This window comes from Leptonychotes weddellii, chromosome 4, assembly GCF_054177405.1.
Source record: "Leptonychotes weddellii isolate Sample4059 chromosome 4, ASM5417740v2, whole genome shotgun sequence".
In the NCBI taxonomy this organism is placed as follows: Eukaryota; Metazoa; Chordata; class Mammalia; order Carnivora; family Phocidae; genus Leptonychotes; species Leptonychotes weddellii.
Window position 1 is genome coordinate 111,059,309 of NC_138372.1, and position 26,835 is coordinate 111,086,143.

General features: G+C 37.0%; 1 protein-coding gene across 1 annotated transcript in view; it reads right to left on the reverse strand.

The window, feature by feature from the left end:
- Positions 1-3,886: 3,886 nt before the first annotated feature.
- ARMC1 (armadillo repeat containing 1) overlaps positions 3,887-26,835 on the reverse strand; it is a 33,311-nt gene continuing 10,362 nt past the window's right edge. Inside the window, exons 3-6 of the mRNA XM_081817122.1 lie at positions 16,773-16,974; positions 7,016-7,132; positions 6,856-6,930; positions 3,887-6,072 (exon numbers count right to left, since the gene is read on the reverse strand). Coding sequence (XP_081673248.1) covers positions 5,881-6,072; positions 6,856-6,930; positions 7,016-7,132; positions 16,773-16,974 — 586 coding nt within the window. The 3' untranslated portion in view covers positions 3,887-5,880. The remainder of the gene's footprint in view (positions 6,073-6,855; positions 6,931-7,015; positions 7,133-16,772; positions 16,975-26,835) is intronic.

The following is a 26,835-nucleotide window of genomic DNA, read 5'->3' on the forward strand; positions in this document are numbered from 1 at the left end:
CTAGCTCACTGAACCACTGTGATGATGAAAGAAGGTAACACAAGGACCTAGTACAGAGCCTGAAACACAGTACGTGCTCAAGTAATGTTAAATGTTACTAACAAGCCGGTGGCAGTAATCCAGATGTGCAATAATTAAAATCCACACAAGATCTGAACCAAAGTACCAAATACCCATCCCTTCAACATAGAAATACTACTATAATTGTTCCACCACCAGAACTCATTCGTAAACACTCCCCAAATGCTCAGCACACACTGTTATTATGCTCGGTAGTGTGGCAAACACTAACACGTAAGAAACACTCCCTCCCCTTAAGGATCTTGATCCCACCAAGAATATACTCAGGGAAAGTTATGGACCATAGATGACAGGTCCCAAACAAAAAAGTAAACATGGCAGTTAAGAGGAAGAAGTAATCATGGGGTTTAAATTGTTCACAGTATTTGTATAAGAAGCACTGGGAAATGCTGTTGTAATGCGTACGCTACAAATATTTTTTAGTAAAGAAACGGGTAAATCTGTTTAGTGTGAGGACTTCTATAGATCAGGTAAGAAAACTCAAATCCCCTCGCCCCTCTGCCAAACACTGAAAACAAAAAAGTTCATAGGGAAAACAACAGCTCTTAAATATATAAAAAAGCTAACTCTCATTCGGATGATATGCTTTTTTTTTTTTTTTTTTTAGATCACAAAGGGCTAAATGTGGGATAATACAGTTGGAGAGGCTGAAGGGAAACAGGGACTCTCATATTCTGGTGAGAGAAGAAACCTGATATACTCTCTAAGGAGGCAGAATCTATCAAAATTAAAAGCACTCACAGGCTTTGCTACATCTAGAAATCTACTCTACGGATATACTAACACAACTATTAGTAGCAGCAAAGGATTACAATCAAAACACTGGCTAAATAAATGGTGGAACATTAATACTGTGAAGCTGGGGGAGAAAAAGCTGCTTTATACAAGGATATAGAATAATTTCTAAGATACACTTTAAGTGAAAAAACTAAGGTGCCAGGCATTTTATTACCACATGTATGGGGAGAAAATTTGAAAAAGTTGGTAAATTTACAGAATATTCTTGATGGGCACACAAAATTAGTAACAATGGCTATCCCTGGTGAGGAAAACCAGGTTCAATGGTTCAAAGATAAAGTCATTTTTCACTGTATACCCATTTTGAACACTTAAAAAATTTAAGGTGTAAGGGTACCTGGCTGGCTCAGTCAGTAGAACCCGTGACTCTTGATCTCAGTGTTGTGAGTTTAAGCCCCATACTGGGTGTAGAGCTTACTTTAAAAAAAAATTTTAGATGTATATTTCTTACCAACTGAAACAAATTAAAACAAATGAGAATAAATCAAAATGTTTAGTTATGGATATTTTTATGTTGTAGGATGACAGAGGGCTTGTTTTCTTTATGCATTTCTATAACATACTGAGCTTATTTTCATAATGAGATTTTTTTTTCTTTCTTATTTGACAGAGAAAGAGAGAGCACAAGCAAGGGGAGTAGCAGCGGGAGAGGGAGAAGCAGGTTCCCTGCTGAGCAAGGAGCCCAACGTGGGACTTGATCCCAGAACCCTGGGATCATGACCTGAGCCGAAGGCAGATGCTTAACCAACTGAGGCACCCAGGCACCCCCATAATAAAATATTTTTTTTATTTTTAATTTTTTAAAAAGGATTTTTATTTATTTGAGAGAGCAAGCGAGAGCACAAGAGCAGGGGGAGGGAGCAGCTGACTCCCTGCTGAGCAGGGAGCCCAATGCAGGGCTCTATCCCGGGACCCTGGGATCATGACCTGAGCCGAAGGCAGACGCTTAACTGACTGAGCCACCCAGGCGCCCCATAATAAAGTATTTTAAAGGAGAGAAAGTATAAAGAAGGATATTCCAGATAAGAAAGAATATGAGCAAAGATCTGGCAGGTAGGATGAATACAAAACACTTCGGTTATAATAAATAGACAAGACTAAATAAAGCAGATACTTTCTAACAGTGAGATAAACAACCATGCCTCCTATACAGAAAGTCTATAATAATGCTATAGAATGTATGAAAGACTACGTTGGTAGTTACACTCTCCTGACATTTTTGGTGCTAGACAAAGCAGTCTATAAACTAAGCCAGAGTCCTTTATTGACATCACAGCAGAAAATGACAAAAATACTGTTAAGATTAATCTGATAGATTAGAATGTGGCTACCCTAGAAGTAAAAATAGCCGGTTTCTGGCCCAGACATGTTGCCTGTGACACAGGGAGTATTTAAGGGTCTGGAACAGCCACAACGTCCAGAAGCTCAGCATTGTTAAAGGCCCACGGTCCATGTGGCAAACATGGTTTCCCTTCTCAGACAGGCCAGCGGCTCTACATGTGTTTTCCTGTTGTGGCCTAACCAAACTTACTTCTCTCATGGTGTCCAGACAGAGCTTGTGACTGCCAAGAGACCCCTGAGTTAAGTCCCCTGACAGGACTCGGGCCGAGGGCCCGGGCAGGAATGGTGCTGGTAGAACCAGAAAGGTACGCAGCAGGAGCCAAGATGCAGGCTGCCTCGTGAGAGTGTAGAGACCTGGGGGCCAGGCCACCTGTGCTGGAGTCCTGGCTTCACCATGGTCTAGCTCTGTCACCTGGGACTAGTGAGCTACTCACGATTTCTCTGCCTCATTTCCCCCAGCTGGAAAATGGAGACACGAAAGTACCTACCTATGGCTGTTAAGGGTTAAAGGACTAAATATTTGTCAAGCACTTAGCATGGTGCTGACACAGATTTAGGTTTCATGTCCACTGCAGGCCTACCATGAGCTTGGCTCTAAGAGAAATAAAAATTCACAGACTTTGTATCTGATAGGTATGGCGAAGGAAAGGAGAGCTATCAAAGATGACAGTACGTGGAGATTTAGAAATTATCGACACAAAGGTAACTGAAATCCTGATAATAGATGAATACTTCAAGGGACATTTTGATAAAAATCAAATACCTGTGAACTAACCCTCAAAAAATACCCTCAATTGGATAGAGAAAGTTGAGGAGCCAGATACAGTGTTTACAAAGGTACAGTGTCTCACTCGGAATTGAGCACAAGAAGAGAATCGTGTCAAACTTCCAGTAACAGTAATTCCATCTTACACCTGTAAGATTTTAGTTTCAAGTTACTTGTGATGATCTCACTGGATTCAAATAATGATCCCATGAAGTGGTAGAATTATCTCCATTCCATCAATGAAGAAAAACCTCAGAGACTACATTGCTACCTAAAGTTACATAGCTAGTAAGTTATAAAACAGGAAATTGAAATAAATTTCTCCTGTAACAATTCTATAAGAATCACGATATTATAAGTTAACCTTAACTTTATTCAACAGAGCAAGTATTATGCTCCTCTCCCACTTTTCTGAAAAATAAAAACCAAATGACAAAGCAAATGAAGAAACTTGCTAAATACCAATAAATCAGAAACAAACATGCCAGAAAAAAAAGTAATACAACCTGACATTTTCCCTATTCGCCCAACAATTCGTACCTGTCATTTATTTTTACTGATTCAAGAAAAATTCTTTGTTCATCCTTCTAAAAAAATATCTGCACAGTTACTACTAGCCAGTTACAGCTACAGACTCTCTTGGTTCTCAAAGAGCTAAGTTGGGAGGAAACACTGGTAAATATAATTTCAATCTAGTATGATAAACACTACAATGAGTGTATGTACAGGAGCAGCTGATCCAAACCCAGGGAGAGGCAGGTGTGGTGCTGGGAAGGAGATGAAAGGGAAGATGCATGGGAATGAGTCGGGTAACGCACCTGCAGGGAGCTAGGAGAAGGTGCCAGGCAGTGTGGATACAAACAGGCTCAAGAGTAATCAATAATGCTTATACCACAAAAATGCAATATCCATTCAATTTTAATTATGTTACCTTTTATTATTTTACAATATATTTCAAAAAATGCCGTTACAGTTGCCTTAACTGCTCTATAAGACCTGGAATAAAAGAACACTTAGAACACACAGACATCAAGCTGTAATACCTACTTGTACTGAACCATTACTACCAAAGAGATGTAGTTTTTTAAATAGGCAGATGTGTGGCAATGCAAAATAAAATACAAACTTGTTAAAACAAACAGTAAACTTTGTTTTAATGGCTATCGAAAGGAGGTGGTTTTGTTTTCGTTTTTCAACACATCTGGTTCTGGCAGCAAGTTGTATTATGCATTTAAAGCAATACATGCCCTGAAAGCTTCTACTTTCAGTTGTGCGTGTCATCTGAATCAGAGCCCAGACGCATGAAAAATATCATTCCCAATCCCCTCACTACCCCTCCCTCCAGAAGGTCGTGAACTCAAGATTCTTGTTGGTGAAGTATTTTACAGTGTTTTTCCAGTGACACTGGATGTTTTTAATTTTCTCTAAAAGAGAAGCGATGAAAATGCAAGGAAACCCTCCAGGGTCCAATTTTCACTTCACATTCTCCACAAGCAATAAAATAGCAGCTCTACATGTTGATGAAAAAGAATTTCAATTTCTGCATATTAGTTTCTTAATCATATTAGCACTAAAATTTATCTGGATTTAGCTGGATTTCCAAAAGGAAAATTTTAGTTGCCAAATATTTCAGAAATTTAATAAAGCATTACATATACGTAATTAGCTCTTATCTACCAAAAAAATATATATGTATATATATTTATATTTATTTATCTTACCTTCACTGAAGTTCTTTTTTTCTGGCTGGACATGAGAACAAGATTAAGTGGACCAATGCTGGCTTTATTTCTTTATAAGCAATAATTTGAGTCTTTTTTTCATTCGGTTCGATCGCATGTTCATAATAAATTCACAAAAGGCAATACAAGGAAACACCTACTGAATAGGCATCTGCCAAGCAATTCATGCTTTAAAGTTAGACGCTACCAAATGGCACTATGGCATTATAGGCATTCGATTTTTTTTTTTTTCTTTTTCAAGTTTGTCAGTTCTTTACTATTTTTTTTTTCCTAGCAAGGGATGGTATATGATCACAAAGTAAGGCCTAGAGACCATTTATAGCTGCTCCCAGTATTATGCTGGACGGAACTCTTAAGAGCTGATATAAACCAAACTGAACAACAGTCAACTGGAACCACATCTGATCACATTCAAATAGTCTCCAACAGTACTTTGCTAGTATACATGTTTCCTTCTTCTCGGCTGATTTTGTGTTGATCTTTTTAAAATTACAACAAGTAAGATTGCAAAGTTTTTGTAGACTTGTGGTTTTAGGGGACTGCTATGTTCATATGGATATATTTTAAATCACAAAATGTCTCTATAGTAATGTTCTTTCTATAAACATGGTTGGCAAAATAAAAAAGGCACAAAAGGGGGATAATGAGAAATGTTTTCAATTTCAGTGAAGAATACCAAAGCAAGTATCTTTCATGAAGAAAATAGAGAAAAATGTTCAGTAATTCATGCACGACTTGAGCTTAAAAAAAACAAAAAACAAACAAAAAAAAAAACAACTTCTCTTCAGATAGATCCTGAGGCTTGAGGAGAAATGAGTTTTCCTAATCACGTGCTTCATGTAAAATAAAATGTAAAGCTGAACATATATATGTTTGGTTTAACAGTGGACCCATGTTTTTTAAAAAGTGAGGCAATTAAAGGAAAACAAAACCAAAATACCTTCATAAACAAAGAACTCCACCTGTAGCCTCTGTCCTTTTTACCACTGAGTGGGGCAAAATGTCCAATAAAATGTAAAATGCAGCATACGCAATCATGTAATCTAAAAACTTTTCATGATAACTTATTGCAAATTGCACTTGACAGTTCACCACAACAATGGAAAACTGGCCCCTTGTTGGTTCACACAGTCCTTGAGACACAAAGTGAAGTCACCAGTAAAACGATCTTGATAAAAAGTTTGCAGCTGTGCTCAGCCAGCTAGCTCCACCCTCTGGGTGTGAGCCGACCCGGGACACTGCTTTGTCTTGCTCCTTAGTGGGACTCTCATCCTCAGGCAGGTAGTCGGGCAGTTCTGTGTTCTGTTCTACTTCCACAGGCGTATCTTGGAATGGGACCAACATCTGATACAGAGAACATGTTAAGAGTTATTACAAAATCATCCTAATTGACACAGATATATATGTCTTAAGTTAAAGGTCAACTTTACTCCTCATTCTAATCACCATATTTATTCTCAGGGGTTATATTCCTTTAAAAATCTTCCTCTTACATGAAGATAGGCCCAACTGCTGAGCACAGAAAGGCAGAAATACACATGAAAACTAAGATGTTTTTCTCCTGAGGCTCTAGGAATAAATGTGCAACTCCTGTCTATTTAAAGAAAACAAAAGCAAGTATCTGGCTGCTGCGTGACCCTGAAGGGCCACTGAACCTCCTTTCTATGGGAAGACAAATAAGCTAAAGGAATGCAGGTTTGTTTTCCCTATCACAAAGCTAGTGGCAAAAACAGCAAGAGGCAAATATTTTCACTGTATTTACCTATCCCTGGTGGGAACAGACCTTTATTTTTTGGATTAGCAAAACTAAGGTTAGAAAGAAAGTATTTAAAAACCAGCACAAGGAAACTAGATATCCTTTATTGCCATATAAAATTAAGAAGACGTCTCCACTGAGATAAAGAACAGACTCTGAAATCCACAAAATGTAAGAACAGACTTTGAAATCTACAAAAGACCTATATTTCTAAAAGAGTTAACTGTTAGCCAAGAAATATTAAGATAATCTGACCCAACCACACTCCTGTATATTTGGCAACTAACAGCCTGAAAATACTTACAATCTGCTAGCCCTAAAGAATAATCAGGAGTCAGTTAGGTATAAAGAAAACTAAATAAAGCATTTACCTCTTCTCCACTTTCACTTTTCACAACTTGCTGAGCTTTCATAACCTTGGTTGATGCTATCGCTGATGCCAAAGCCTAGGCCAGGATTAAAAGGAACAATTTTGAACACTGATTTGTTTACCTATAACCTCAAGCATATTCAGCCATTTAAAATACTAACCTCTGCTTTCAAATCTGAACGGATCCGCACCACACATCTTTGAACAGCCATTTGAAAAGTAAAGCTAATAACACCTTTAATTTTTAACAAAGCCTCTTCACAGAGATTTCTCCGAGACTGAAAAGGTAAAAAAACAAAAACAAATTATTATTAAAATTGGCAAAATAATAAAAACAAACAAATCAACTCAAACCACACCAAATTAGTCATTGGGGGGGCGGGGTAAGTAAATGTCCCTATTTCAGTTCTAACGACTCATTCTTGAGGGCACGCTGCTGGTGGTGTTTAGTCAAGTTTATTAAATTTTATAAGATCAACAGACTAATAATTCCTGCTGGATTTTTTCAAACTTCATTACTAATACTTAGTTTTAATAATTTTTATCGGAAATAAGTTAGCCAATATTAATTTAAATCTTAATGCAGAAGGAATGGAAGAACAATATAGGAAAAAAATGCTGAAAAGCAGAGGGTCCTCTAGCTTAAGGGTGAGCAAACTATAGTCCACCCACTGTTTTTACTGGAACACAGCCACACGCATTTGTTTACCTAGTGTCTGAGGCTAGTTTTATACTATAGCAGAGTTAGTAGTTATAACAGACACCATATGCCCTGCCAAACCTAAAATATTTACTATCTGGCCCTTTAAAGAAAAGGTTTGCTGACCCGTGCTCTACTTAAAAATCTCTGAGGATAATTCTGATAGACTGATGTTAGAATTAGTGAGTGTTCAGTGTCTGACTCACTACTTTTTAAAGTACTTGGTATTTATAAATATCACTACATCCTTCATTTATGGCGTTCTCAATGGTTACCACCGCATTTTCAAGGGTTATTAATACCCTCTTTTTAGTTCTCATCTTCCTCTGACAACACAATAAAACATACCCCCTTCAATGTTTCTTTGACTCCTAATAATACACTCCTTAAACCACTGGTTATTCCATCTGTCTCATCTTGCCGCCAAGGTCCAGTGCCTAAAACTAAGTGATTTTGTTTCTACTTCATCCCTCAGTAGACTATTCCCATCACTTCAACCATTATTACCATGGAGAACACAGATGTATATCTCCAAGAGGACTTTATTTTCACTTGCTATCAGACATACCCATTTGGATATCAAGTGGTCATCTCAAACACAGGATCCAAAGCAAAAATGGATTAAAAAGTAACTACAGGGGTGCCTGGGTGGCTCAGTCTGCTAGGCATCGGACTCTTGATTTCGGCTCAGGTCATGATCTTGGGGTCATGGGATTGAGCCCCGCGTCGGGCTCCATGCTCAGCAGAGAGTCCACTTGAGATTTTCTCTCTCCCTCTGTCTCTCCCCCTGCTTATGCTCTCTCTCAAATAAATAAATCTTAAAAAAAATAAAATAAAAAAAGTAACTACAGTTTCACCTTATCCCTTCCTCCACCTCCAGCTCACGTATCGTATCACCGTCTTTACATCTTCCTGTGTCTTTACTGAAACCAGGTTCTGGTTCAGTATTTCTGATGGGACAGGCATCTGCAATTGACCCCAAATCCCTGGAACACCCTGAGAAACACTGCCTTCAAATTACCTGACTCACTCTTTTCCTCCATTGAATATAATCAGTCTTCAAACTTATTCTAATAATCCTTCAAAAGAACTCCTATCATTGCTTATCTCCCTACTACCATTATAGAATGGTGCTAGTCTTTGAGACTTTTGCAATCACTTTCGTACAATATATTGGCCTGTATTCTCATGTGTGCTTTGTTGAGTTTTATCATTTGGTTTATGCTAGCTTTCAAAAGGAACTGTATTATTCTTATTCATTAAAATTAGATGGCACTGGTGATATTTTATATATCTTACTATTTTCCATTCAATCAATTTATGTCTACTACCAGAGCTTGCTTTCTAGAAACTTTTCGGGATCTTGTGGCCCCAGTTTCAGTAAGATAGTTGTTAACTATCTTATTTGGCAATGTCATGGATAACATGCATATGAAAAACTTCCCCCCACCCTTACCTAGAGAATCCTAAATCCTGAGGCCAAACTGCTGTGGATAATCTAATGTAACCTACCTGGCCTAGCTAAAAAGATAAGTGGTAATCTACCGGTTGCTACCCCGATTATGTAAAGTTATATAACTTATCACTGCTCAAAGTAACTTCAGGGAGACTTCCAAATGCAGTCAAGATGGAGTAACAAGGACTGGATTTAGCCAATATACACAAAATAAAATGAATAAAACAATGATTTCCAGAGAGTGTAAAACAAACGTCCCTGAGAGAAGGAAAATAAATGAAATGAGCTCCACAAAGACATCAGCATATTGCCTAGAAAGTTTCCAGGCTGTAATTTAGGAAAGGAGAACTCAAGGGGAACCAGCAGCAGTCTCCGTCAGTTAAGGACACAGTTGAAAATTCAGGGAGGTCAAGGCAACTATAATTCATAGGACAGAGCACAAGAGAGGGCAGAGCTGTGCAAAAAGGGCCCACAGGGAGAAAGCATACCCTAGAGATCTGCAGTGAGCTCCCCTCAGGTTTTCAGCTGAACAATGATCAGTACATGCATGTGAAGAAAGAACCTGAGGCTGAATAAAGAACCAGACTATAAAGGAATAGAAGGAACAATTCTGCAGGCTCAACTGTGCTGGAAATACTCCATGTTTCCATCATACAGAGTGGGAAAACTTTGACATACATGGGGGCATGAACAGAGAACCCAGAAGAGTATTGCCTCAGTAGTGTAGCAAAATTATCCCTAGGATGAAGGGTGCTATGGTCTTGCCTAACAAAGCTTAAAAGCAAGCCTCAAAAAGATCTGTCTGCAAGTAACTGTGATCTAGAACAAATCTCAAGAATTTTTTTAAAGGATTTGCATACAAATAAATATATGCTGTGCCCAACAAAGTAAAATTTGCAATGCCTAGCATCCAGTCAAAAATTACCAAGAATGCAAAGGAGCAAAAAAAAATACAACCTATAATTAGAAAAGTCAATCTATAATTACAAAAATCAATCTATAAAAACATACTCAAAAAAACACAGATGATTAAATTAGTAGATAAGGACATTAAAATTATTCCAACCATCTTCTGTATGTTCAAATAAAGTATAAACATGTTAAGGAGTTATAAAAAAAGACCCAAATCAAACTTCTAGAAATAAAATAAGGGGCACCTGGCTGCAGAGCATGTAACTCCTGATTTCGGGGTCATGAATTCAAGCCCCACATTGGGCATGGAATCTAGTTAAAATAAAAAAATAAAATAGTAAGATAAAAAAACAGAACAATGTCTACGGTATAAAAAAAAAAAAAGTGAAGAGATTAATAGGAAGTTAAACACTTGCAAAGGAAAAATTTAGCAAATATAGCAACAGAAACTATCCAAAATGAAACAGAGGGGGAAAAAAAAAGAACGGAAGAAAAAAATTAGCAGAATATCAGTGAGCTGTGAGACTTCACATGGTTGAACATGTGTAACAGGAATACCTTGAAAGACTAAGGGGAAAGGGGGACAGAAACAATATTTGATGAAATAATGGAAAAAACTGTCCAAATTTGCTGCATATTACAAATCCAGAAATCCAAGAAGCTGAATAAATATGAAGAAAATTATACCAAGGCACGTTATAAACAAACTGACTAAAAGCAGTGATGAAAGAGAAACTCTCAGAAGTAGGCAGAGTGAGAAAAATAAGATATATTACATATAGAAGAACACAAATAAGAACAATAGAATCCCAAATAGAAACAATGCAAGGAAGAAGACACTGGAACAATGACTCAAAGTATGGTGTTAAAAAAAAAATAAAGAAAAAAATTCTGTCACTTCCAAATAATCCTTCCAAAAAAAAAAAAATAAGGACTCTACCAGACATACAAAACTGAAGGAGTTGGAGACTTCAATATCTGACTTTCAAAAATGAATATAATAGGTAGACAGAAGATGAGCAAGGAAAATGAGGCTTAAAAAACAGTATAAACCAACAAAACTCAACAGACACTTAGAATACTCCCAAACAAGAGTGTATACATTCTCAGGGACATGTGGAACATTCTCCCAGGATAGACCATGGTAGGCCAAGAAACAAGCCTCAATATATTGAAAAGGACTGAAATCACACAATGTTGTCAAATCACATGAAATTAGAAATTAATAACAGAAGGAAATTTGGAAAATTCAGAAATACATGGAAATAAAACAACAAACTTCTAAATAATAACCAATGTGTCAAAGAAAAATTAGAAAATAGTTTGAGATGAATAAAATGAAAATAACACATACCAAATCTGATGGCATACAAAGAAAGTAGTGCTTAAACAAAAATTTATAAGCTGTAATAACTACATTAAAATAGAAGAAAATCTCAAGTTTTAAGAAAGTCCAGAGCAAGCAGAAGGAAGGAAATCATAAAGATTATGGCAGGGGAAAAAAGAAAGAGAGAAAAGGGAAAAAATAGGAAAAAAAAAATCGATGAAACTAAAAGTTGGTTTGAAAAGATCAACAAAACTGATAAACCTTTTAGCTACAGAAAGAAGACTCAAATTACTAAAATCAGGAATTTAGGACATTACGACGAATCTGACTGAAACAAAAGATTATAAGCAAATACTATGAACACATTATGCCAATACATTAAGATAACTTCAATGAAATGGACAAATTCCTAGAAAAATAAAATTATCAAAACTGACTGAAGGAAAAATAGACCTATAATAAGTAAGGAGATTAAATTAAAATGAGAAAATATACCACAAAAAAAGCTCTGGACCAAACGGTTTCACTGGTGAACTCTATCAAATGTTTACAGAATAATCAACCCCAATCTTTCACAAACTCATCCAGACACTTCCTAGCTCATTTTACACTGATACCAAAACCAGAAAAAGATACATGAAAGAAAACTGTAAATAAAACTATAAAATACCCTGTATGAATACACACACACCACACAATACCTCAACAGAATCCCAGCAATCTGAATCCAGCAGCATATTAAAAAGTTATATAGCATGACTGGGATTTACCCTAGGAATGAAAGGTTGATTCAAAATATGAAAATCACCAGGACGCCTGGGTGGCTCAGTTGGTTAAGTGTCTGCCTTTGGCTCAGGTCATGATCCCAGGGTCCTGGGATCAAGTCCCGCCATTGGGCTCCTTGCTCAGCGGGGAGCCTGCTTTTCCCTCTGCCTACCGCTTCCCCTGCTTGTGCTCTCTCTCTGACAAATAAATAAATAAAATCTTAAAGAAATATATGAAAATCACCAATGTAATACATGATATTAATAGAATTCATCTCAACAATGAAAAGACAAATAAACAATTTAAAAACAGATAATAGGCATTTCTCCAAAAGAGAAAATATGTGATAAAGATACATGCAATAAACATTAAAACAACCACTGAGAAATGGCCAATAAGCACATGAAAAGATACTCAACATCATTAATCACTAAGGAAATGCAAATCAAAACCACAACAAAAACAAAAAAACCCCAAAAACAACAGCAAAAAAACCCCACAATAAGGTAACACTTCACATCTACTAGGATAGCTTCTTTTTTTTTTGGATAGTTATTAAACAACAGAAATCTATGTTGACAAGGCTGTGGAGAAAGTGACCCTTCATATGTTGCTGATGGGAATGTAAAATGCTGCAGCCACTATAGAAAACACTCTGGAAGTTGCTCAAAAAGCTAAACAAAGGTAATGTATCATCCAGCAACTCTACCCCAGGAACATATCCAAGAGAACTGAGGACATAAATCCACACAAAAATTATACACCAATATTCACAGAATTATTCATAATAGCCAAAAAGTGGAAACAGCCCAAATGTCCATCAACTGATGAACGAATAAACAAAATACAGTACATCCATACAATGGAATATTATAAAGAGGAAAGATGTACTGATACATGCTACAATAGGGATGAACCTTGGAAACATTATGCTAAAGTGAAAGCCAGGCATGGGGCGCCTGGGTGGCTCAGTTGGTTAAGCGACTGCCTTCGGCTCAGTCATGATCCTGGAGTCCCGGGATCGAGTCCCACATCAGGCTCCCTGCTCAGCAGGGAGTCTGCTTCTCCCTCTGACCCTCCTCCCTCTCATGTTCTCTGTCTCTCATTCTCTCTCTCGCAAATAAATAAAATCTTAAAAAAAAAAAAAATTAAAAAAAAAAAAAAGAAAGCCAGGCATGAAATGTCACATAGCCTATGATTCCATTTATATGAAATGTCCAGAAGAGGCAAATCCATAGACACAGAAAGTAAATTAGGGGTTATCAGGGGCAGGGGGTAGTGACTGCTAATGGGTATGAGGCTTCCTTTCGGAGTAATGAAATGTTCTGGAATTAGACTATGGTGATGGCTGCACAACCCTGTAAATACACTAAAAGCACGGAACTGTACACTTCAAAATGGTGTATTTACAGTATGTGAATTCTATTTCAATTAAAAAAAAACCAGAAAGAATTCATTGCCAGCAGACCTGTACTAGTATAAGAAATGTTAACAGAAGGAAAATGAAATCAGATGAAAATCTAGAATTTACACAAAAGAATAAAGAGCCCTGGATATGGCAAAAAGTAGGTGGACAGAAAATACTTTTTCTTATTTTAAAACGTCTTAAAAGAGACGGATTTTTTGAAATCACAGAGACAGAAAGTGAAATAGAGGTTGCCAGGGGCTGGGGGGAAGGATGAAAGGGGAGTTATTGTGTAATGAGTACAGAGTTTTAGGTTTTACAAGATAAAAACCTGTACATTCATAAGAAGTATAGAGGCGATGGTTACACAACATTATATTCATAATATAATATGAATGGTATTAATAACACTTCACATCTACTAGGATAGCTTTTTTTTTTTTTTTTTGGATAGTTATTAAACAACAGAAGTCTATGTTGACAAGGCTGTGGAGAAAGTGACCCTTCATATGTTGCTGATGGGAATGTAAAATGCTGCAGCCACTATAGAAAACACTCTGGAAGTTGCTCAAAAAGCTAAACAAAGTTGGGGCACCTGGGTGGCTCAGTCCTTAAGCGTCTGCCTTCAGCTCAGGTCATGGTCCCAGGGTCCTGGGATCGAGCCCCGCATTGGGCTCCCTGCTCCGCGGGGAGCCTGCTTCTCCCTTTCCCACTCCCCCTGCTGTGTTCCCTCTCTCACTGTGTCTCTCTCTGTCAAATAAATAAATAAAATCTTTAAAAAAAAAAGCTAAACAAAGTTAATGTATCATCCAGCAACTCTACCCCAGGAACATATCCAAGAGAACTGAGGACATAAATCCACACAAAAAGTTATACACCAATATTTTATACTTACCTGTATTTTACCAAAATGAAAAAAATTTAAAAAAGACTATTTAAAGTAATAACTGCATCTGGGGTTTGTAACACATGTGGGAATAAAACATGTAACAACTGCAAAGAGGGAGAGAAAGGGGAAATGGAAGTATAATGTTCTAAATGCCCTATTCTATGTATGAAGTAATATATTAATTGAAGCTGCACTATAGTAAATTAAAGATATATTAAAAAAACCTTAAATCAACCAACAAAAAGAAAGGAAGGAGAACTGTAGCTAATAAGCCAACAAAGGAAATAAAAGGAAATCATAGAAAATATTCAATTAGTCCAAAAGGCAGAAAATGGAAAAGGGGAACAATGAACTATGGGACAAATAGAGAGCAATCAGCAATGGGCCACTGACTGGCTCAGTTGGAGGAGCATGCACCTTTTGATTTCTGGGTCGTGAGTTTGAGCCCCCTGTTGGGTGCAGAGATTACTTAAATAAATAAATACATAAACTTTAAAAAAAAAAAAAAGAAAAGAAAGCAATTAGTAAGAGTTGTTTTAAAACTAACCATATTAATAATCATATCAAATATAAATGATCCCAACACTCCATTTAAAAGGCAGAATTTTCAGAATGGATTAAAAGGCAAGGCTGAACTATATAGTGCCTGTAAGAAATCTTAAAATACAGACATGAATAGAAGATATACACTCAGCAAAAGCAAGCAGAAGCTAATATTAAAAGCAGACAAGGTAGAATGAATTCAGAAGAAACTATCCTGTAGGACTATTACAGTATTCTAATATTATAATATTCTAATTACTATATTACTATACTATACTACACTCTAAAAAATTGTGTACAACTGGTATTATTTCATCCTTAAATGTTTGGTAGAATTCACTAGTGAAGCCATCTGGGACAAAAGTTTTTTTTATGGGAAGGTTTTTAATTACAAAATCAATTTCTTTAATAGATACTGAGCTATTCAGGTTATCTATTTCTTCTTGAATAAACCTTGGCAATCTGTGTTTTTCAAGAAATTTTCCTGTTTCATCTATATTACTAAATTTATTGGCATAAAGTTATTTAAAATATTCATTTACTTTCCCTTTAATGTCCATAGGGTCTACAGTGATGTTTTCTTTCTCTTATTTCTGGTATTGATAATTTGTGACTTTTATTCTTGATTGGTTTGGCTAAAAGTTTATCAATTTTATTGATCATGTCAAAGAATCAGCTTTTGATTTCATTAGTTTTTCTCTATTGCTTTTCATTTCACTTATTTGTTTTGTTTCTTCTGCTTACTTTGGATTTAATTTGTTCTTCTTTTTCTAGTTTCTTAAGGTAGAAACTTAATTCACTGAGAACTTTTCTCTCTTGTATATAAATATTTAGGCATTCGGTGCTATTACCTTCTAAATACTGCTTTAGCAGCTTCCCACAAATTTTGATATTTCATTTTCATTTTTATTCAGTTTATAATGCTTTATAATTTCTCTTTTGATTTCTTCATTGACTCATGGATTATTTTAGAAATACATTATTTAGTCTCCAAAGTATTTGGGGAGTTTCCAAATAACTTATGTTTCTGATTTCTAATTTGCTTTTCCTTGTGCTAACATACTTTGCATAGTTCTTTTAAATTTATTAATACTTGTTTTAATGGCCCACAATAAGGTCTACCTTGGTAAATACTCCACGTGTATGTGAAAAGAATGATTATTATCTTGTTGCTGGATAGGGTGTTCTATAAATATAGATTAGGTTGAGTTGGTTGTTAGTGTTATTTGAGTCTTCTATATCCTTAACTAATTTTCTGTATACTTGTTCTATTAATTGAGGGTGGTGGTGAAATCTCCAGATCTAATTGTGGATTTGTCTATTTCTCCTATCATTTCTGTCAGTTTTGGCTTCATATACTTTGAAGTTCTATTATTAGGGCATAAATATTTAAAATTGTTATGTCCTCTGATTAACTGACAACTTTAGAACAAAATGCCCCGGTGGGATTTATTCTTCAAGACCTGGCAAGTGTCACTGAAGAAACTATTTACAATAGTCCCCCTTCCACATCTTATCCACGGGGAGATCCATTCTAAGACCCCCACGGGATGCCTAAAACTGCAGAAAGGACGTGAAACCTATATATACTATGTTTTTTTCCTATACATACATAAGTTTATTTATAAATTAGGCTCAGTAAGAGATTATCAATAATGATTGCTAAAATAGAACAATTATAACAACACATTGTCATAAATGTTATGTGAATGTGATCTCTCTCTCAAAATATCTTATCGTACTAAAGTTACCCCTCTTCTTGTGATGATGCGAGGTAATAAAATGCCTCTGTGATGAGATAAAGTAAATGACATAGGCACTGTGACATAGCCTTAGGCTACTACTGACCTTGATATGTCAGAAGGAGGATCATCCACTTCCCCACCCCATCTTATGAACCATGTGTTTAAAAAAGTCTTACCGTATCATCAAGACCATCTATGTGCAAAACCACTGTTTTGGCACGTTTGTTTGTAGTTCCCAGAAAAAACTGAGCTTTCCTTCTACGTGAATTCATTTCATTGAAACTATCACCATCTGCCATATTGGAAGACTGAAGAATGTCATAAATTTCAGAAGCCAGCAGTTTTGTTTCTCCTGGGGTTGTAGTCCTTGAAAAGAAACACATATAAATTAATTAGTCTTGTCACTTCTATTGATTCTGTAATTTTATACCTTGACTTTGCAGAGCCCTGTTTTCTTCATTCTGATGCTTTGTTCAATTGAAAGGAAACACCAGTGAATCCTAGAATAATCAACAACATAGCAAAAGCACCTAGTTGATCATAAGGTCTTCTAATTTCATTTCATTTTTCTTTTTTTTAAAGATTTTATTTATTTATTTGACAAGAGAGAGACAGCGAGAGAGGGAACACAAGCAGGGGGAGAGGCAGAGGGAGAAGCAGGCTTCCCACTGAGGAGGGAGCCCGATGCGGGGCTCGATCCCAGGACCCCGGGATCATGACCTGAGCCAAAGGCAGACGCCTAACGACTGAGCCACCCAGGCGCCCCTCATTTTCATTATTTTCTTAAAGATTTTATTATATATAGAGAGAGTGTGTGCACATGTGCGCGGGGTTGGGGGGGAAGGGAGGATAGAGGGGAGGGAGAAGGAAGGGGAAAGAATCTCCAGCAGATTCCTGGCTGAGTGCTGAGCCCAACATAGGGCTCAATCCCACAATCTGAGCCGAAACCAAGAGTCTGAAGCTTAACCAACTGAACCGCCCAGATGCCCCAAGGTCTTCTAATTTCGTTTTAAATCCATGGTTCACTGAGATTCAAAACTTATCACTATAATAGAACAGCATATTTAATCAAAATCATTAATTAAACAGGCAATCAACTAAAAAGATTAGGATACAACCTGTCCCTGAATTCATACTAAAATAACTTGAAAGTACCCTGACCTTGAAGAAGGTATAACACATAAAAATCCAAAAGGAGAAAACGAATTAGGAGAGGATCATTCATATTATCTCAATAAGGAGATTTCTTAATAAATTCAAACTGCTTCTTAAATTTACATTTTTTACGTATCTTTTACAAAGCATGTATGTATTATGAAGCCACAACTAAAACAAAAGTTTTCATTCTTGAGCTTCTCTAAATCCTACTATAGCTCCTCACAAAAACATCTAGTGCCATTCTGTCCAAAAAGACTTTCTGCATTGATACAAACGTTCTATAGCTGCACTGTCCACTCACCATATATGGCTACTGAGCAACCACAACTTAAAAAATGATTTTATTTACTTTGAATTAAATGTAAATCGCCACATGTGACAAGTGTCTACCATAATGGACAGCACAGATCTAATGCTTTTTATAGTTAAACTGAATAAACAGTAAATACACATAAGTGTTAAAAATAACCCTCATTTCACTTATAGATAAGCTCAATTAAGTCCAAACCTTATAACATACATTCGAGGCCTTTAAGTCTATCCCCATTCAGCTCTACCAACATCAGCTCATTTTGTCTTTTTATGAATACCTTCTATAGATGCCTTTTCCTCAACCAAAAGAGCTTTACCTAGACCATTCGCTTTTAAACTCTTACTCCTCCCTTGAAGGCTCAACCTCAACTACCATCTTTGTGAAGCTTCCTCACTCCAATAATCCATTCCTCCCTCTACATTTACAGTACTATGCTGGGGCACTTTGGTGGCTCAGTCAGTTAAGCGTCCCACTCTTGGTTTCGGCTCAGGTCACGATCTCAGGGTCATGATATCGAACCCCATGTTCGGCTCCGCACACAACGTGGAGTCTGCCCAAGATTCTCTCTCCTTCCCCCCTTGCACTCCCTAAAATAAATAAAAATCTTTTAAAAACTAATAAAATACTATACTTGTGCTTATACTACTGATCTTAATTTTCTATTTTTTTCTCTTCAAGAATAGGGATGTATTTCTCTCCACAGGGCCTCACTAAACTTTTTACGATCCATTTGTTCACTGAATGAGCAGGAACACTTCAATTTCCGATATTCAAGCTATAAAACTAGCTATACAGAGCTTCAGGTCCAGGGGTACTAATCTGGCAATTTTCCAGGCACTCAATTTACTATACCCACTGCTTTTCTGGGCTACTTTGACCCCAGAGATCAATCACTTTCAACGATTTTGGCCGTGTATTCCAAGAAGCTATGAAAAAGACTATTTTGAGGGGGGAGATGTCTCAGCACTTTTCTGGTAGCTGTTTTAAGGTACTGAAAAGGTCACTGCAGTTCTGAGATATTTTAAATACTAGCCAACCACAAGTTGTAAAGAGTATGAGGACAGTAGAGATACTCATGAATTTAGGAGGAAAAAAAACAATGTCTTTGCTACCCCTTTCCAGCATCAATACCGTTTCCAAGAGTTTGCATCAAATTAAAAAAAAACAATCATCACAACACATAATAGAAGACTCAACTAATGACCTTCCTATAAAAAATTTTAAAATGCATATATTATTTCAAAAACTGTTTCCTGATGAACTAGTGACAAAAAATATTGAAACACTATAACATTAAATGATTATCTTCCTGTTCTGCAGAATCAGAACTATAACAGTAGTTCTAAACCACTAACTAACGCCTTTGAGAATCTGCTGTAAAATTCAAGAATATTTCACGAAAAATGCAAATATAAAAATTTTCCACATCAATTTCAGTGAATTTATGTACCTACCCATGCCATCTATCTTATACCAACCTCAAAGAACACAAATGGTTTAACATTTTTTAAACTGATCTAGAATTGGAGGGGGTAGAATAGGAGAACAGCAATGTAGCGATCCATCCAATGTTTGAAAAAAAAATCAATAAAGTGGCAACTGCTGGTAAAAATATAATTGGTACTATTTGAAAAAAATTAACAGTGATAAAACACAAAAATATCTATACTCTTTGATTCTGTAATTCTTCTACTGGAACTTGTTAAGAAAATAATCCACGAAATAAAAGTAATCCAAAATATAAAAATAGCCTTTTATATAGTTAGGCAAAGAAATTTTAGAACAGTACTGCCCAACATAACTTTCAGAGATGATGGAAATGTAGTAAACTAGTCACATGACTACTGAACACTTAGAATATGGCTGGTACAAGTGAAAAATTGGTTTTTAAATTTTAATTAATTTAAACTTAAACTGCCACATGTGGCTAATGACTACCATATGGGCAGAAGTTTTGGAAAAAAAGGGAAGACTACCTCTGCTGTCAGTTTCCTTAAGCTAACCCTCCTTTTCTTGGTTAATAATTGCTCCCATATGTCTGACAAACCATTCCTTTAACACCTTTTCTGATTGAGATCCTGCAGAAGAAATTAGCTCTACAAGAAAACTAGATAAGTGACTATCTTCTCAATTCTCTGAAGGACAGTACAGAGCTAGAGCCATTCCAGATTCACAGGAGAGAAGATAATCTATTACATCTAAAGGATTCCTTAGGACTTTGGGGCTTAATTCTCTCATAAACCTATACTAGTGGTTTCCATATTAACAGCAACTGAGGGAAGAAAATTCCATTATTCATAAAAACAATTTGCAAAGGTGATATATGTGCATTTACAATTGCCTGTGCGGCTACAGGGGCTATTTGCACTAACTTTCAATTAGAAAATTAAGGATTTACAAAAAAACAAAAACTAAACAAAACAAAGCAACCCAAAAAACAAAAACAAAAAAAGAAAGTTAAGGATTTACAACAAACTATACTTTACCTAGAGAGTCACACAGGGTACGCCTGCTTAGATAAACAATTACAGATGACAGATTAGAAAAATGGTTCTATGAAATAAATACTCCAACCACCACCACTTTTAACTTCCTTATTTCCTAATTCCAAAATGTCATCATTTTCACACTGTAATAAATTCCATTTCTACCTACTTAAAAACTGAAAGATTTTAAAAGGATAATATAATCAAATCAATGTGATGTTCTCACAGTTAAATATGATCTTCAGGTGTACCTCAAAGACTAATTTTATTGCTACCCTTCCTATGAAACAGTTAAGGGATCTATTTACAGACCCCGATCCCTCTTAAAACTAAGTAAAATTTTGTCTTAGGCTAAATTATATTTATAAAAGCATATAAAACTATCTGTTCAATAAATCAATTATAAATATTTCCTTATTTTTAAAAAATGCTTTTAAAACCAAAAAGAAAAATCCAAGAGCATCTACATATTTAGAAGCTATCTTAGTCTTTAAAAAAAAAAAATCACTGGGCACCTGGGTGGCTCAGTCGTTAGGCATCTGCCTTCGGCTCAGGTCATGGTCCCAGAGTCCTGGGATCGAGCCCCGCATTGGGCTCCCTGGTCAGTGGGAGGCCTGCTACTCCCTCTCCCACTCCGCCCTGCTTGTGTTCCCTCTCTTTCTAACAAATAAATAAAATATTTAAAAAAATAAATAAATAAAAATAAAATAAATTACTGTTGGGGCGCCTGGGTGGCTCAGTTGGTTAAGTGTCTGCCTTCGTTCGGCTCAGGTCACGAGTCCTGGGATCGAGCCCCGCATCAGATTCCCTGCTCAGTGAGCAGTCCGCTTCTTCCTCTGCCCCTCACCCCTCTAGTGCTCTAATAAATAAAATCTTTAAAAAAAAATTTAAAAATAAAAAAAAATTACTGTTCAAATACTATCATTCAAAACATTCAAAAAGAAAAACTCTAGACTTTTGTGGTATATTTGGCCATAAATGTAAGAGAGACTGTATCATTAAACAAGTATTGATTGCCCTAATCTTAGGCAAGTGAAAATTGAAAGAGCTGATTAATAATGCCCTGGATTTAGTTCGGTCTTTAAAATCTGACATCAGAAAAAAAGACTACCTTGAACAGTTCTTTCCTCTAAGTAATTGGAATTTTGCTCTCAGTAATTTACTATTCCATAATGAAGTATATATTGATCCCTCACCACTTTTTCTAATTAGTTGTCTATACTGAAAAGGTTCACAACGTTATTCATAAAACACAACTAAAAGAACCTTGATCTTTATTATATATCAAAAATAATTTTAATTCTGAATATATTTCCTTATTGGTCATAAACACCAATTCACTCTTATTCTAGATGTTGCTAATAACATTTTATATTGCTCATAAAGGCCAGTTAAGATTTCCAAACACTATACAAAAGTAATGAATATACTATTTTACTGTTAAAGACTTGCTACTGTCTTTTGAAAAACATCCTAACTTTTCCTTTTGGAACTGTTTTTTTTTTTTTTTTTTCCTGTGTTGTTTGCTAAGAGAAAGTGTTCTGGTGACATTTAGGCAACCCAGAAAATTATCCTTCATTTTTCAATGCAAAAACAATCCTAATTTTTTTTTTTAAAGATTTTACTTATTTATTTGACAGAGAGAGAGATAGCTAGAGAGGAAACACAAGCAGGGTGAGTGGGAGAGGGAGAAGCAGGCTTCCCGCCGAGCAGAGAGCCTGATGTGGGGCTCGATCCCAGGACCCCGGGACCATGACCTGAGCCGAAGGCAGACGCTTAACAACTGAGCCACCCAGGTGCCCCAAAACAATCCTAATTTAAAAAGGATTCTTTTTTAAGATTTTATTTATTTATTTGAGAGAGAGACACAGCGAGAGAGGGAATACAAGAGGTGGAATGGGAGAGGGAGAAGCAGGCTTCCCGCGGAGCAGGGAGCCCGATGCGGGGCTCGATCCCAGGACCCTGGGATCATGACCTGAGCCGAAGGCAGACGCTTAATGACTGAGCCACCCAGGCGCCCCCTAATTTAAAAAGGATTCTAAGAAAGAAGTCAACAGCTCTGTTTAGGTAGCACTGAAATCCAACGCAGGAAATCTATGATCCTTGAGCCAAAGCCTGTTCATTTATATATTAACTGTGACTGTTTTGACCCGTAAGAGTAATTGCAACAGAGACTGAATGTCTGGCAAAGCCTAAAATACTTACCATCTGGCTTTTCAAGGAAAATATTTGCCAACCTCTGTTCCAAATAATTACAAAAAGACACTGGGAAAAAAAAAACTACAAAGGATGTGGGATGTGACTGTAGCCATTAAGAATGATGCTGCAGGGGGCGCCTGGGTGGCTCAGTTGGTTGAGCGCCTGCATTCAGCTCGGGTCATGATCCCAGGGTCCTGGGATGGAGCCCTGCATTGGGCTCCCTACTCAGCAAGAAGCCTGCTTCTCCCTCTCCCACTCCCCCTGCTTGTGTTCCCTCTCTTTCTCTCTAATAAATAAAATCTTTAAAAAAAAAAAAAAAAAAAAAGAATGATGCTGCAGGAAAATGGCTATATGGAAGAATGCTCCTGATATATTAACTACTACTACTGTCCTTATCTTTTATGAAATACATTGGCATCAGATTTCTCAAAAACAAAATAAAAATCAAGGGAAAATGGAGCAAAATGGCAACAAAATTTTCAAGAATCTCAAGGAAACAAAAGGTGAGTTATGGATCTAGTCCAGTTGTCCTTCAAGTATTAAGGTTACAGAAGAAGAGTTTTAAATATGAAAGAACTCAAGGAATAGTTGAGCCTTTCTTGAGCAATCTACTAGACAATGAGCTTCAACCAATCAAGAGATGGCCAGGAAAACTTTTGCAAAAGGACAATCAACATTTTCTATATTTAAGTGTGGATCTAAGTTTAAAACAAAGGTGGGACAGAGAATGAAATGTTCTGACAAAGCAGAAATAACCCAACTTAAAAAAAGAGTCACCTGAAACTACCATAACACTGTGTGTCAACTATACTCAAAACAATTTTTAAAAAAAAGGAGAAGGGAGAAGAAAAGAGGAAAGCAGATAAAACTCAATGACTATGGAACATTAAATAGGTGGGAATCAAGAGATTACCATTAAAAATTAAGATAGTGGAAGTTTAAGAAAACAGACAACTTAGAATATTTTTAAAAAGTGTAAGTGCAAAAGCAACCACTATAACAATAACACAAATCTTTTTAAGTATCAGAAGAAATTTTCGGGCGCCTGGGTGGCTCAGTTGGTTAAGCGACTGCCTTCAGCTCAGGTCATGATCCCGGAGTCCTGGGTCGAGCCCCACATTGGGCTCCCAGCTCAGCGGGGAGCCTGCTTCTCCCTCTGACCCTCTCCCCTCTCATGCTGTTTCTCTCGCTCTCACATAAATAAATAAAATCTTAAAAAAAATTTTTTTTTCAAAGTGAAAGAAGAAAACTCTATGCAGAAAAAGATATACAACCACTACAACATAATATCCGTATGGTAACAACAACAAAAAGGAATTAACATTAAACATATCAATCACTCAATAAATAGTAATGGAGGGGCGCCTGGGTGGCTCAGTCGTTAAGCATCTGCCTTCGGCTCAGGTCATGGTCCCAGGGTCCTGGGATCGAGCCCCGCATCGGGCTCCTTGCTCTGCGGGAAGCCTGCTTCTCCCTCTGCCCACTTCCCCTGCTTGTGTTCCCTCTCTCGTTGTGTCTCTGTCAAATGAATAAATAAAATCTTACATAAATAAATACAAATGGATTTAGCTCGCCAATTAAGAGAAAGATTTTCCATTTGGCTCACAGAACAAGACACAACTAAAACAAAATAATTCAGAAATAAAGGAATGGGGGTGCCTGGGTGGCTCAGTCAGTTAAGCAGCGGCCTTTGGCTAGGGTCATGATCCCAGGGTCCTGGGATCGAGCCCCACACTGGGCTCCCTGCTCAGTGGGGAGCTTGCTTCTTCTTCTCCCTCTGCCTGTTGGTCCCCCTGCTTGTGTTCTCTCTCTCAAATAAATAAAATCTTAAAAAAACTAAAAGGCAACCCTCAAATCTGAGATCTCCAACAGTCAAATGAGCTGCAAAGTATACAAATTATTACATCTTATCTCCACTTTTGAGAGGGCAATAGGATTAAATTATAATGGAGTGTACAACAATGGCTGTACATCTGTTTTACTACTGGAAGAGCCGGCAATGATTACCACATTGTCCTAAAAAACATACTTTGAGGTAAAAAGCTAAGCCACTTGTGGCAGCCAAAGAAATATATTTCATGGACCTCCCTTTAAGAAAGAAACTTGCCCTTTGGCTGCAGGAAGTAGAATAGGAGAGCCACCAGCTGTCTTGGCTTTGAGATCCATCACACCGTTCAAACCTTCATACCATACTTTTAACCTGGCTCTTCACGGGGAGCCCCCAGCCAATGACTGAACGGTGGGGACACCAGGGCCTGGCCATTTCTGCCCAAGGCAAAACTCGTTCTCAGGGTAATCCTTGCTCTGGAGCTCCCCACTGAGTTGACTATCAGATTTGCACTGCAATCCGAGACTCCTTGCCTCACTCCATCTCCTCTTCATTATCCTTTTACAGATGACAGATCTGCATTGAAGTCTAAAGATTGTGGTCCAGGCCTTCTTCATTCTCCTCTATCTTTACAGACCTTACCCCATAACAAACCTCTTCCATTTCTAACTCCATCTTAAGATCTCCTCTCCAGATGATATGCGAATGACCTGAACTGACACACCACCTCTCTTACAAAGATATAAGCAGTCTCCCTACTATTTTATAGATGTCTCTATCACTTACATATATATCCACTCACACATACACACATATATACTACACTATACTACAACCTTAGCCAACCAAACTAAAAACTTGTTTTACAGGTTTAATCTATGGGACCTCTAAAAACTCGCTCTAAATCTTCAAAGTTCAAATTTAAGGTATATTTTAAAATAGCAACATTAATTTTTTCATCTAATTTCTTATACTTAAATAATTTTTACCACATATTTTCAACTTCAGTATCTATGTGTTAAAGGAATACACAATCTTAAGTTCATCATATGAATGAAATAGTCCTACAGAAGCATCCATATTATGCTTAAACCTTTCACTGTTTCCAACAGAGCTAATATGCCAGTTAAAAATAGTTAACTACATGGCATTAAAGCATACTAGAAACAAGAATAATGCAACCTTATATTTTATACATTATAAAATACACAAAGCATTTCTACATATATTATCCCATTTGGTCCTCGATCACTTTGCACGTGTCACTGTAGGCTTTAGTAAGGAAACTGAAGGTCAAAGAGAGTCTTTGTCTCAAGTAAGAACTAGAATCCAAATTTTTACTAGTGGAATTGACCTCAAACCATAGGGAATAATTAACACAACTGATGGCAGTTAACATTTCCATTTATTCCTAACTGATCACTTGAATAAAAACAAGGAAAAAACTTCAGTCTCTATCTTGTCATTATCAAAGATTAAGGCACCACAGAACTATCCTACCAGGCAGCTGACCCCATGAGAACAAAATATTTTAGAGATTCCGAAAAAAATAAGATTAATAAATAAAATTTATCCAGAAGCCAAGAACACTAAGAAAAAACGCACACTGCCTTGGAAGTCGTTTAGATGATTCTGCACTGATACAATTTAACCATTAGTGTTTGGGAAGTACAGAAGAACTTTTGTGAGCACTCAAGCCAAAGAAACTGCAGATTTCTTTCCTGTGGTCATTTAGAGTGGGTATTTATTGTTCTTGACCCTTTTATGCCCTGGAATGCTGTCGGGGTTACCATGTTGAATTTGTGCAGAAGCTAAAAGCACCGGATGTGCCAGAGATGCAATTTGTGATTAGGTTTGCACTGGAATTGTGATTCGAACAGGACACTTACAACTAATGAATTCTTTCCAGGTGGGGAGGAGGGTTATAAATCGAGACTTCACATCCTACCCTTGCAGCTCAGAGAAACTAGTCGTGGCTGAAGCTGATGTGGGGAGCTGCAGACAGGTGGACCTCCTAACACGCATCAGATCTTGCAAAAAACTGAAGGTGAATGCAGAGGACTCTGAAATGCCACCCAAGAGCCTTTTACAATAAATACAAGTTTTGGGGGCCTGGGTGGCTCAGTCGGTTAAGCATCTGCCTTCAGCTCATGATCCCGGGGTCTTGGGATTGAGCCCCACATCAGACTCCTTGCTCGGCGGGGAGCCTGCTTCTCCCTCTGCCTGCCACTCCCCCTGCTTGTGCTCTAAAAAAA